The sequence below is a fragment of the Scomber japonicus genome, chromosome 13, assembly GCF_027409825.1.
Source record: "Scomber japonicus isolate fScoJap1 chromosome 13, fScoJap1.pri, whole genome shotgun sequence".
NCBI classification, from domain to species: domain Eukaryota; kingdom Metazoa; phylum Chordata; class Actinopteri; order Scombriformes; family Scombridae; genus Scomber; species Scomber japonicus.
Window position 1 is genome coordinate 15,403,605 of NC_070590.1, and position 14,104 is coordinate 15,417,708.

The 14,104-nt window shown below is 43.4% G+C and overlaps 1 protein-coding gene across 1 annotated transcript in view; it reads right to left on the bottom strand.

Moving 5' to 3' along the window:
- Positions 1-14,104, bottom strand: part of LOC128371553 (replication protein A 70 kDa DNA-binding subunit-like) — a 48,922-nt gene that overhangs the window by 27,566 nt on the left and 7,252 nt on the right. Inside the window, exon 7 of the mRNA XM_053331903.1 lies at positions 1,702-2,098. Within this exon, the coding sequence (XP_053187878.1) occupies positions 1,702-2,098 (397 nt within the window). The remainder of the gene's footprint in view (positions 1-1,701; positions 2,099-14,104) is intronic.

Genomic DNA, 14,104 nt, shown 5'->3' on the forward strand with positions numbered 1-14,104 from the left:
ATGCCATTCATCAGGTTTTACTTGTCAGTTTCCATCAACAACATTCTATCATGTGAGTTCATATAGAAGACTTAATGTATCCTGAAGAAAGGTTTTCTTTGACCAGCACAGTTATGTGCAACTTAACTAAAGGAGCTGCAGCCTAAAGGTCGGCACAAACAGTAAAAAATGCAGCAGAGATACTTCAAAAAGCTTCCTCTTTTTGTTAATGAGCATCCCAGTGCAGCTCACATCAGTCACCAAAGTGAAACACAACTGTGCAAAAGAACAATTCCCAAGGAAATTGGATGAGTGTCTTTTCAGTCTTTTTAAAGTTCCATGAAAGAAAGAAAGAAAAAACAGCATCCGGCAACTTTCCTTTCAAAGACTGAACTAGGTGTTGTACATCTGCCAACTCCTGGATGCATTTAAAAAGTGCTACTTGTTCCGTTTTCAACAACAGCCAGCCAAGCTCTGCAGTTTATGCAGCAGTGAGCTTTTTGACTGAGTTGATAATTGTGCAGTGGAGGATATTCATACCATAACTTTGCCTGCAATTAAATCCCCTATCATGAGAGCAGCTGCTGGCCTAGAATGAACCCCATTCCCTGCTCAGTATGGATAAGACTGCTACACAAAGGTTTATGGCAGCCAAAAGCCAATTATAGTCTGCTCTAGATGCTATTACTTAACACAAGCAGAATGGGATGAGAAAGCCATGCAAACGGCCATAAAAGACGATGTGCACATACGCTGCATCACTATGTAATCTGCAGCACGTTACACAGATGCACATGCACACACTCGCACTTTTCATTTTACGCGCATACGTAGAAGAACCACAGCTTCTGTAGTCATCGCTTTTACTCACTGTAGTTCCTCCCCAACTTCAAAGTTAGAACAGTCATCAGTTTATTACAACACCTAGAGGCACAGTTATCTTTACAGCTTGCAATTTCAAACAGGGCACCGTTATCAGAGCCCAAACACGAAGTGAGAGTTGACGGGGTACCTTTACTCCAATGTGGACAACTAAATCTTGCTACACTGTGCTCTTGTCTTTTTGTGGTCAACTTTAAGGTCAGAGACAGACACTTAAGCCTAATGAATTGATAAGAAATGAGACGGGGGGGGGAAACAGAAGTGAAATGGAACCCTAGAGGAGGTAAAGATATTGTGAGAGGGAAGGAAGGAGGGAAAAAAAACCAGGATGGCCAAATCCCCACCGGGCCAAATAACAGAATCAAAACCTCAGCAGCAGATCATAAAGACCCAGCAGTACCTGCCGCTAAAGTGTCCATTTCTGAGGCAAGATCAGTCATTTTATTTCATTTCCATGCAAATGGGCTGACTAACATGCACACAGACACACTTATTGATATATGAAAAAAATTAGTGCTCACACACGCACACGCTCACGCACACACACACACACACACACACACACATTTCCAAACATGCCCCAAAGTGGTACTCAGGAATAGCAGCAAAACAGGGAAGTGGAATCACAGCATGAGAGGAAATAGTTTAGCTGATGAATGAGCAGAAGGGAGGAGGAAAAAAAAACATCATAAACTTGTGTAGTAAAGGCTTTGCTTGGAAATTGAGATACACAAGTCAAGGTAAGTGCTTTGCAGCTGTTCACTGCAAAACTTTGATTCTTCAATTTCAATTATCTTGTAAATCTGTGTACTGTATATAAAAGACAGAGTTAAGACTCACTTGGTTTGGTAGGGGTTGAGGCTCGCAATAGGAAGCATTTTAGGTGAAGAATCTGGAGAAGAGCTCGCAGCCTTCATGGGTGACTTCCATGGTGACGTCTTTGTAGGTGTTGTTTTTGTGGGTGAAGGTTTCCATGGTGACGACTTTGTAGGTGTTGTCTTTGTGGGTGAAGCTTTCCACGCTGGCATCTTTGCTGGTGATGTCTTCATGGGTGAATCCTTCCACGGTGATGTCTTCATGGGTGAATCCTTCCACGGTGATGTCTTCATGGGTGAATCCTCCCACGGTGATGTCTTTGCCGATGACGTCTTCATGGGTGAAGCGTTCCACGGTGACGTCCTGACAGGTGGCTTTCCCATGAAACCTCTTCCACGGCCTCGGGGAGGAGAAGCGGCTGCTGGGAAAACAAAGTTAAGATTAAACAAATAAATGCAAATCAGTAGTGCTAAAAAGTGAACTAACTGATTAGCTGATCAACAGAAATTAACAAGAATTTAGATAATACCATTCAGATTTGCTGTAAAACGTCAGGATCCCATTTCTCTGTTACATCTCATTGTAACATATGTGGGTTTTGGACCGCTGGTCAATCAAAAAAAGCACTGTGACAACGTATTTTTACACTCTGGTAATGATAGACACTTTTTACAGGTTTACTATTTGTTGTCCTTTTCAAGCAGTCAATGATGAAAACAATTAAGAGCTGTAGCCTTAAAATTACAGCACTTGTGCTAGTGTGTACAGGTAATAACAGTATCCTTTTATGTCAGAACCAAAGGCTTAAGTCATTCATGCAGTTGTCAGTACATGAACCTCTTCATTATTGCCTCGAAGTACAAAGTTACCATTATCTGATGAGGACAAAAAGACCTGATAGTAATAGGCAGAACACCTACCAGTTTGCCACTAGGCAGTACAAACTTAATTAAACAACCTGACAAAAATATTTAAGCCGTTATAAAACATTAGTGGTGCCATTATCTGATCATGCGAGCAGCTGCCAAAATAATAAAATGCCTTAGAATAGCTGTTTTTCTTACAAATTAAACTCTCCCCATGGATCTCTCTGTCGAGTTATTCAGTTCCCCTTAACTTCAGTTTGTGCCAATGAATAAAATGGTGTTTTTCTTGGGTAAGACTGCCAATCAATTATTAATTTCATAATTACTGTACTTATGCCTTTCAGCCATGAGAAAAAGAAAGAAAGTAATTAAAATTAGCTATCAGAATCTCAGTCTTGTGGCCAAGACACAAACCAAACATTACTAGTCTGTAAATACAGCATTCAGCCATCACGACCACATTACATTTAAGTTGAGTCAGAGGAAAGTTATGGGGTATGACACTTTTCTAAAAGGAAATGTGATTCTTTTGAATATGCAGCAAAGTGTATACAGGAAGGCAGCCTATGATTACAGGCCATCTCTCACAGTTGCTTCAGCTATAATATTTATTGCATCATATATGCTGAACTTATCTGACGGTCACCTGAAGCCTAATGTGTAATTATTCAAGCTGTTAAAATGTTGATACACAGCATGATGTGCTTTGTTGAATCGGATTATATGTTGTCAATATTTGCCATGGTTACGTGTGCATAAACTTAACTCAGACCTAATACGAAATCTTACAAATAAATGAACCAACACGACTTATATAAAAAAGTTAGGGACAGGTTACTCTTGTTTCTGAAACAACACAGCTCAGCATTTATGAGTATGTGAGTTTTACACCTGACAATGCCAGAAATCTTGAATAGTCTGGATGAGCCCACAGAATCACATGGCGTCAACTAACCTCCCACAATAAAGTAGCACCAGGCCCATCAGCAGTGATTCAGGCTGGATAGTTATGTGGTGTCAAAATACATTTCATGTGATGCCTCATGTTGGCATAGATGATCTGCCATATTGAGCAGCAGCATTTGGGAGAAGAATAGACAGGGATCAAAAGAGGAAATTTCATAAAGACCACTCCCCTGATTTAAGCTCCTGTGTGTGTGTGTGTGTGTGTGATCATGAGAAAATTCCTTGGGGAAATCACAGATTGAACAGCTATTTTCAGGCGATGGGTAATTAACATCAATATTCATAAACATGCTATCTGGATGTAGTGTTAGAAGGAAGGAGCTGGTAGTGAAAGAAGAGAAGTGGAGATGATAGGTGTGTGTGGTGTGTGTGTGTGTGTGTGTGTGGGGGGGGGGGGGGTGAAGAACACAGCAAAGAAAGGGGCATAGAGGTTCATCAAGAACACTCATTTCTTATGATTAAGATCAGTACAGGCTCCTAATATGTATGCCAATAATGTATTTAACAGCCCCTGTTTGTGACAAGTGCTTGTTGATGAGGATGCATATAGACAAAAAAAGCAATAAATAGAGGAAGTCAACGAGAGAGAAAGCATGTCTTTATAATAATAATGATAATAATAATTAAAGCTGCAAGCAGCGATGATCGGGCCCAAGCCCCCCCACGCACCGCCCCGTACGCGCATGTCGGTGCGTGCTGCAGTCACACGGCAGACACAGCGGGCATGTAGACTTCTTGGCACCCGGGCTCCTAATGAACGTTGTGTGATGGGGCTAAGTCACATTGCATGTGTCCACTAGGTGGCGCTAGAGATCACCCACCAATTATATGTCATGTTGCAGTGTGTGATGTGGAGAACACATCCTGTAAATTTCATGTAAATCGGATAATGTTTGTCATATGAGGCTGACTTCCTGTGTCCAGTAGGTGGCGCTGTGTATATGAAGCAGTATTGATGCATAGATGTGTTCAGGGTGGGACCCTCTACATGTGTGATCAATTTGGTGTAGGTGGGACAATGTCTGTAGGAGTTATAAGGACTTCCTGCTTTATGGCGAAGCATCAAAATTGTTTGCACAGCCACGCCCAACAGGAAGAAGTCATAAAAAAGCTTTTGATAACTTGTCATCTCCAATTTCTCAAGATGATTGTGTGTGAATTTGAAGTGGATGGGATGGAATCTGTAGGACTAGTTAGTTCAAATATGATGCCTGGAAATGACCAAAAAATTCACCAAAATATAGCATTTTTCCCAAGATGGCCGACTTCCTGTTGGACTTAGGGTATAGGTCCAAATGGCGTTTTTGTGCGTCTGGAGATGATACATAAACCTACCGAATTTCATTCTTCTATGTCAATCGGGAAGGCTGAGGTTCAATTTTGAAATATTCAAGGGGGCGCTATTGAGCCGTTTAGTCACGCCCATCCCATTGAAGTATATAGGATGTTAAATGAACCCACTCTAGACGTGTGTGTTGAGTTTCATTACCGTGGAGGCATCCTTTGCCCCTGAAAACTGTAATCGTATTATAATGGCGTTGAATGTGTTGTCATGGCAAAGGTATTTGATGATGGGTCATGAGTTGCAGAATGTAGCATCACCAAGGTCTTATGTCTCAGCTGAGTTAATTTCAGGTATAAATACTTAAGATTATGGGAGTAATCAGTGAAAGACTGAAGCAAGTGACTTCCTGTTGCCAGTAGGTGGCGCTATGACTGTCACTAAATATGAGACTGTACATGTGTTCAGACCGGGACACGGAACAAGCATATTAAATTTGGAAAAGCTCAGAGCATGTGGAGTCAAGTTATGAGGGTTTGAAATTTCATGGCGAAGGATCGAATGATGAAGGAAATTGTCGGCGCCGCCACGGCCAAACCGGATCCCTAATCAGAAAGTTTTTGATACCTTTTCATCTCCAATGTCTCAAGATGTTTCTGAGTGAATTTGAAGTCGGTCAGATTAAATCTCTAGGAGGAGTTCGCTCAAATGCGATGCGTGGAAATCGCCCAAAACGCATATTCGATACAAAATGGCCGACTTCCTGTAGGAGTGAGGGTATGGGTACAAGAGACTTTTCTGTGCGTCTTTACACGATACATATGTGTACTGAATTTCGTTTGTCTAGGACAATCTCAGGGGTGGGGCTCGCTTTTTTAAATTTTCGAGGGGGCGCTACAGAGCCATTTTGCCACGCCCATTTATGTAAACCATAAAATATCAAATTTTTCGCCGGGTCGAACATGATTGCACATTTTGGTGACTTTTCGGGCACGTTCAGGGGGGCAAAAACGCGTTTACTTTATAGGAACTATAATAATAATAATAATTAAAACTGCAAGCAGTGATGAACGGGCCCTCGCGCCCCCATGCACCGCCCCGTACTCGCATGTCGGTGCGTGCTGCAGTCACACGGAAGACACAGCGGGCACGTAGACGTCTTGGCACCGGGGCTTGTAATGAACATGGTGTGATGGAGCTGAGTCACATTGCATGTGTCCACTAGGTGGCGCTAGAGATCACCCACCAATTACATGTCATGTTGCAGTGTGTGATGTGGAGAACACATCCTCTAAATTTCATGTAAATCGGATAATGTTTGTCATATGAGGCTGACTTCCTGTGTCCAGTAGGTGGCGCTGTGTATATGAAGCTGTATTGATGCATAGATGTGTTCAGGGCGGGACCCTCTACATGTGTGATCAATTTGGTGTAGGTGGGACAATGTCTGTAGGAGTTATAAGGACTTCCTGCTTTATGGCGAAGCATCGAAATTGTTTGCACAGCCACGCCCAACAGGAAGAAGTCATAAAAAAGCTTTTGATAACTTGTCATCTCCAATGTCTCAAGATGACTCTGTGCGAATGTGAAGTGGATGGGATGAAATCTCTAGGACTAGTGCGTTCAAATATGAGGCCTGGAAATGACCAAAACACTCACCAAAATTGAGCATTTTTCCCAAGATGGCCGACTTCCTGTTGGTCTTAGAGTATGGGTCCAAATGGCGTTTTTGTGCGTCTGGAGATGATACATAAACCTACAGAATTTCATTCTTCTATGTCAATGGGGAAGTCTGAGGTTCAATTTTGAAATATTCAAGGGGGCGCTATTGAGCCATTTAGTCACGGCCATCCCATTGAAGTATATAGGATGTTAAATGACCCCACTCCAGACGTGTGTGTTGAGTTTCGTTACCGTGGAGGCATCCTTTGCCCCTGAAAAGTGTAATCGTATTTCATGGCGTTGAATGCGTTGTCATGGCAACAGTATTTGATGATGGGTCACGAGTTGCAGAATGTAGCATCACCAAGGTCTTATGTCTCAGCTGAGTCGATTTCAGGTGGAAATACTTAAGATTATGGGAGTAATTAGTGAAAGAATGAAGCAAGTGACTTCCTGTTGCCAGTAGGGGGCGCTATGACTGTCACAAAATATGAGACTGCACATGTGTTCAGACTGGGACACTGAACAAGCATCTGAAATTCGGAGAAGCTCAGACCATGTGGAGTCAAGTTATGAGGGTTTGAATTTTCATGGCGAAGGATCGAAATTCGTCGCGTCACCACGGCAACCAGGAATGACGAGGGAAAAAGCTTTTGATAACTTGTCCTCTCCAATGTCTCAAGATGATCCTGTGTGAATTTGAAGTGGATGGGATGAAGATTATGGGAGTAATTAGTGAAAGAATGAAGCAAGTGACTTCCTGTTGCCAGTAGGTGGCGCTTTGACTGTCACTAAATATGAGACTGTACATGTGTTCAGACCAGGACACTGAACAAGCATGTGAAATTTGGTAAAGCTCAGACCATGTGAAGTCAAGTTATGAGGGTTTGAATTTTCATGGCGAAGGATCGAAATTCGCCGCGTCACCACGGCAACCAGGAATGACGGGGGGAAAAAGCTTTTGATAACTTGTCATCTCCAATGTCTCAAGATGACTCTGTGTGAATTTGAAGAGGATGGGAAGAAAACTCTAGGAGTAGTGCATTCAAATATGATGCCACAATTTGCATTAAAATCAATATTTTGATTCAAAATGGCCGACTTCCTGTTGGTGTTAGGGTATGTGTCCAAGAGACTTTTTGGTGCGTCTTGACATGTTGAACATGTGTACCAAGTTTCGTTTCTCTATGTCAATCTGTCACGAGGGGCTCGCTTTTATTGATTTTGTAGGGGGCGCTAGAGAGCCATTTTGGCACGCCCATTTGTGCAAACCATAAAATATCGAAATTTTCGCCGGGTCTGGCTTGCGTGCAGACTTTGGTGAGTTTCGGGGCACGTTCAGGGGGGCAAAAAGGCCGTCGTCGGGAGAGAAAAAAAATAATAATAATAATAATAATCATGGCAAAAACAATAGGGCTTCGCGCTGGTCAGCGCTCGGGCCCTAATTAAAACTGCAAGCAGTGATGAACGGGCCCTCGCGCCCCCATGCACCGCGCCGTACGCGTATGCCGGTGCGTGCTGCAGTCACACGGCAGACACAGCGGGCACGTAGGCGTCTTGGCACCCGGGCTCGTAATGAACGTTGTGTGATGGGGCTAAGTCACATTGCATGTGTCCACTAGGTGGCGCTAGAGATCACCCACCAATTACATGTCATGTTGCAGTGTGTGATGTGGAGAACACATCCTGTAAATTTCATGTAAATAGGATGTTTGTCATGTGAGGCTGACTTCCTGTGTCCAGTAGGTGGCGCTGTGTATTTGACACAGTATTGATGCGTAGATGTGTTCAGGGCGGGACCCTCTACATGCATGATGAATTTGGTGTAGATCAGACAATGTCTGTAGGAGGTATAAGGACTTCCTGCCTAATGGCGAAGCATCGAAATTGTCTGCACAGCCACGGCCAACAGGAAGAAGTCTTAAAAAGCTTTTGATAACTTGTCATCTCCAATGTCTCAAGCTGACTCTGTGTGAATTTGAAGTGGATGGGATGAAATCTCTAGGAGTAGTTTGTTCAAATATGATGCGTGGAAATGACCAAAAAATGCACCAAAATTGAGAATTTTTCCCAAGATGGCCGACTTCCTGTTGGACTTAGGGCATAGGTCCAAATGGCATTTTTGTGCGTCTTGAGATGATACATAAACCTACCGAATTTCATTCTTCTATGTCAATCGGGAAGGCTGAGGTTCAATTTTGAAATATTCAAGGGGGCGCTATTGAGCCGTTTAGTCACGCCCATCCCATTGAAGTATATATTATGTTAAATGACCCCACTCCAGACGTGTGTGTTGAGTTTCGTTACCGTGAAGGCATCCTTTGCCTCTGAAAACTGTAATCGTATTTTCATGGCGTTGAATGCGTTGTCATGGCAACAGTATTTGATGATGGGTCATGAGTTGCAGAATGTAGCATCACCAAGGTCTTATGTCTCAGCTGAGTCAATTTCAGGTGGAAATACTTAAGATTATGGGAATAATTAATGAACAAATGACGCAAGTGACTTCCTGTTGCCAGTAGGTGGCGCTATGACTGTCACTAAATATGAGACTGTACATGTGTTCAGTCCAGGACGCTGAACAAGCATCTGAAATTTGGAAAAGCTCAGACCATGTGGAGTCAAGTTATGAGGGTTTGAAATTTCATGGCGAAGCATCGAAATTCGCTGCGTCACCACGGCAACCAGGAATGACGGGGGAAAAAGCTTTTGATAAATTTTCATCTCCAATGTCTCAAGATTACTCTGTGTGAATTTGAAGTGGATGGGATGAAATCTCTAGGACTAGTTCGCTCAAATATGATGCCAGATTCAGCATTAAAATCAATATTTTGATTCAAAATGGCCGACTTCCTGTTGGTGTTAGGGTATGTGTCCAAGAGACTTTTTGGTGCGTCTTGACATGTTGAACATGTGTACCAAGTTTCGTTTCTCTATGTCAATCTGTCACGAGGGGCTCGCTTTTATTGATTTTGTAGGGGGCGCTAGAGAGCCATTTTGACACGCCCATTTGTGCAAACCATAAAATATCAAAATTTTCGCCGGGTCTGGCTTGCGTGCAAACTTTGGTGACTTTTAAAGCACGTTCAGGGGGGCAAAAAGGCCGTCATCGGGAGAGAAAAAAAATAATAATTAAAACTGCAAGCAGTGATGAACGGGCCCTCGCGCCCCCATGCACCGCCCCGTACTCGCATGTCGGTGCGTGCTGCAGTCACACGGAAGACACAGCGGGCACGTAGACGTCTTGGCACCGGGGCTTGTAATGAACATGGTGTGATGGGGCTAAGTCACATTGCATGTGTCCACTAGGTGGCGCTAGAGATCACCCATTAATTACATGTCATGTTGCAGTGTGTGATGTGGAGAACACATTCTCTAAATTTCATGTAAATCGGATAATGTTTGTCATATGAGGCTGACTTCCTGTGTCCAGTAGGTGGCGCTGTGTATATGAAGCTGTATTGATGCATAGATGTGTTCAGGGCGGGACCCTCTACATGTGTGATCAATTTGGTGTAGGTGGGACAATGTCTGTAGGAGTTATAAGGACTTCCTGCTTTATGGCGAAGCATCGAAATTGTTTGCACAGCCACGCCCAACAGGAAGAAGTCATAAAAAAGCTTTTGATAACTTGTCATCTCCAATGTCTCAAGATGACTCTGTGCGAATGTGAAGTGGATGGGATGAAATCTCTAGGACTAGTGCGTTCAAATATGAGGCCTGGAAATGACCAAAACACTCACCAAAATTGAGCATTTTTCCCAAGATGGCTGACTTCCTGTTGGTCTTAGGGTATGGGTCCAAATGGCGTTTTTGTGCGTCTGGAGATGATACATAAACCTACCGAATTTCATTCTTCTATGTCAATGGGGAAGTCTGAGGTTCAATTTTGAAATATTCAAGGGGGCGCTATTGAGCCATTTAGTCACGGCCATCCCATTGAAGTATATAGGATGTTAAATGACCACACTCCAGACGTGTGTGTTGAGTTTCGTTACCGTGGAGGCATCCTTTGCCCCTGAAAAGTGTAATCGTATTTCATGGCGTTGAATGCGTTGTCATGGCAACAGTATTTGATGATGGGTCACGAGTTGCAGAATGTAGCATCACCAAGGTCTTATGTCTCAGCTGAGTCAATTTGAGGTGGAAATACTTAAGATTATGGGAGTAATTAGTGAAAGAATGAAGCAAGTGACTTCCTGTTGCCAGTAGGTGGCGCTATGACTGTCACAAAATATGAGACTGCACATGTGTTCAGACTGGGACACTGAACAAGCATCTGAAATTCGGAGAAGCTCAGACCATGTGGAGTCAAGTTATGAGGGTTTGAATTTTCATGGCGAAGGATCGAAATTCGTCGCATCACCACGGCAACCAGGAATGACGAGGGAAAAAGCTTTTGATAACTTGTCATCTCCAATGTCTCAAGATGATCCTGTGTGAATTTGAAGTGGATGGGATGAAGATTATGGGAGTAATTAGTGAAAGAATGAAGCAAGTGACTTCCTGTTGCCAGTAGGGGGCGCTATGACTGTCACTAAATATGAGACTGTACATGTGTTCAGACCAGGATGCTGAACAAGCATATTAAATTTGGTAAAGCTCAGACCATGTGAAGTCAAGTTATGAGGGTTTGAATTTTCATGGCGAAGGATCGAAATTCGCCGCGTCACCACGGCAACCAGGAATGACGGGGGAAAAAGCTTTTGATAACTTGTCATCTCCAATGTCTCAAGATGACTCTGTGCGAATTTGAAGTGGATGGGAAGAAAACTGTAGGAGTAGTGCGTTCAAATATGATGCCACAATTTGCATTAAAATCAATATTTTGATTCAAAATGGCCGACTTCCTGTTGGTGTTAGGGTATGTGTCCAAGAGACTTTTTGGTGCGTCTTGACATGTTGAACATGTGTACCAAGTTTCGTTTCTCTATGTCAATCTGTCACGAGGGGCTCGCTTTTATTGATTTTGTAGGGGGCGCTAGAGAGCCATTTTGTCACGCCCATTTGTGCAAACCATAAAATATCGAAATTTTCGCCGGGTCTGGCTTGCGTGCAGACTTTGGTGAGTTTCGGGGCACGTTCAGGGGGGCAAAAAGGCCGTCGTCGGGAGAGAAAAAAAATAATAATAATAATTAAAACTGCAAGCAGTGATGAACGGGCCCTCGCGCCCCCATGCACCGTTCCGTACACGCATGCCGGTGCATGCTGCAGTCACACGGCAGACACAGCGGGCACGTAGACGTCTTGGCACCGGGGCTTGTAATGAACACTGTGTGATGGGGCTAAGTCACATTGCATGTGTCCACTAGGTGGGGCTAGAGATCACCCACCAATTACATGTCATGTTGCAGTGTATGATGTGGAGAACACATCCTGTAAATTTCATGTAAATCGGATAATGTTTGTCATATGAGGCTGACTTCCTGTGTCCAGTAGGTGGCGCTGTGTATTTGACGCAGTATTGATGCATAGATGTGTTCAGGGCGGGACCCTCTACATGCGTGATCAATTTGGTGTAGACAGGACAATGTCTGTAGGAGTTATAAAGACTTCCTGCTTCATGGCGAAGAATCGAAATTGTTTGCACAGCCACGCCCAACAGGAAGAAGTCATAAAAAAGCTTTTGATAACTTTTCATCTCCAATGTCTCAAGATGATTCTGTGTGAATTTGAAGTGGATGGGATGGAATCCCTAGGACTAGTGCGTTCAAATATGAGGCCTGGAAATGACCAAAAAATGCACCAAAATTGAGCATTTTTCCCAAGATGGCCGACTTCCTGTTGGACTTAGGGTATGGGTCCAAATGGCGTTTTTGTGCGTCTGGAGATGATACATAAACCTACCGAATTTCATTCTTCTACGTCAATCGGGAAGGCTGAGGTTCAATTTTGAAATATTCAAGGGGGCGCTATTGAGCCGTTTAGTCACGCCCATCCCATTGAAGTATATAGGATGTTAAATGACCCCACTCCAGACGTGTGTGTTGAGTTTCGTTACCGTGGAGGCATCCTTTGCCCCTGAAAACTGTAATCGTATTTTCATGGCGTTGAATGTGTTGTCATGGCAACGGTATTTGATGATGGGTCATGAGTTGCAGAATGTAGCATCACCAAGGTCTCATGTCTCAGCTGAGTCAATTTCAGGTGGAAATACTTAAGATTATGGGAGTAATTAATGAACAAATGACGCAAGTGACTTCCTGTTGCCAGTAGGGGGCGCTATGACTGTCACTAAATATGAGACTGTACATGTGTTCAGATCAGGACGCTGAACAAGTATATTAAATTTGGAAAAGCTGAGACCATGTGGAGTCAAGTTATGAGGGTTTGAAATTTCATGGCGAAGCATCGAAATTCGCCGCGTCACCACGGCAACCAGGAATGACCGGCGAAAAAGCTTTTGATAACTTTTCATCTCCAATGTCTCAAGATGACTCTGTGTGAATTTGAAGTGGATGAGATGAAATCTCTAGGACTAGTTCGTTAAAGTACGAGGAGTGGAATACGCCAAAATCGCACATATTTTTCAAAATGGCCGACTTCCTGTTGGAGTGACGTCATGGGCCCCAGTGACTTTTTTGTGCGTCTGGACATGATACATATATATACCAAATTTCGTTCATGTACGTCAATCTCTCACATTTTTATATTCAATAGGGGGCGCTAGAGAGCCATTTTGTCACGCCCATTTCTGCAAACCATAAAATATCAAAATTTTCGCCGGGTCTGGCTTGCGTGCAAACTTTGGTGACTTTTCGCGCACGTTCAGGGGGGCAAAAAGGGCGTTGTTTTGGGAGAAGAAGAAGAATAATAATCATGGCAAAAACAATAGGGCTTCGCGCTGGTCAGCGCTCGGGCCCTAATAATAATCATGGCAAAAACAATAGGGCTTCGCGCTGGTCAGCGCTCGGGCCCTAATAATAATCATGGCAAAAACAATAGGGCTTCGCGCTGGTCAGCGCTCGGGCCCTAATTAAAGCTGCAAGCAGCGATGATCGGGCCCAAGCTCCCCCGCCCCGCCACTACTGAGCGAGACTTGCTGTGACGCATACAGAGTCAATATAAAGTTGGTTGGATTAGGAGGAATTCATTAAAGTATGTGGTGTGAAAATTCTATCAAACCGTGCCAAAATTGCAAATTCACTTCAAAATGGCCGACTTCCTGTTGGAGTGAGGGTGGGGGTCCAAGAGACTTTTTTGTGCCTCTTTATGTGATACATATATATACCAAATTTTGTTCATCTACGTCAATCTGGAGGGAGGGGCTCAATTTCCTTAATCTTCTACAGGGTGCAGTACCCCCATTTGGCCAGCAGTTCCTGTTTAATGGCGAAACATCAAAATTCCTCACATCGCCACGAAGCAACCAAATCCCTAATCAGAAAGTTTTTGATAACTTTTCATCTCCAATGTCTCAAGATGTTTCTGAGTGAATTTGAAGTCGGTCGGATTAAATCTCTAGGACAAGTTCGTTAAAGTACGAGGTCTGGAAATCTGTATAGTGCTTGGAAACAAACAGCGCGGAAAATTCAATTCAAAATGGCCGACTTCCTGTTGGAGTGAGGGTATGGGTCCAAGAGACTTTTGTGTGCGTCTTTACACGTTACATATGTGTACCAAATTTGGTTCATCTACGTCAATCTGGAGG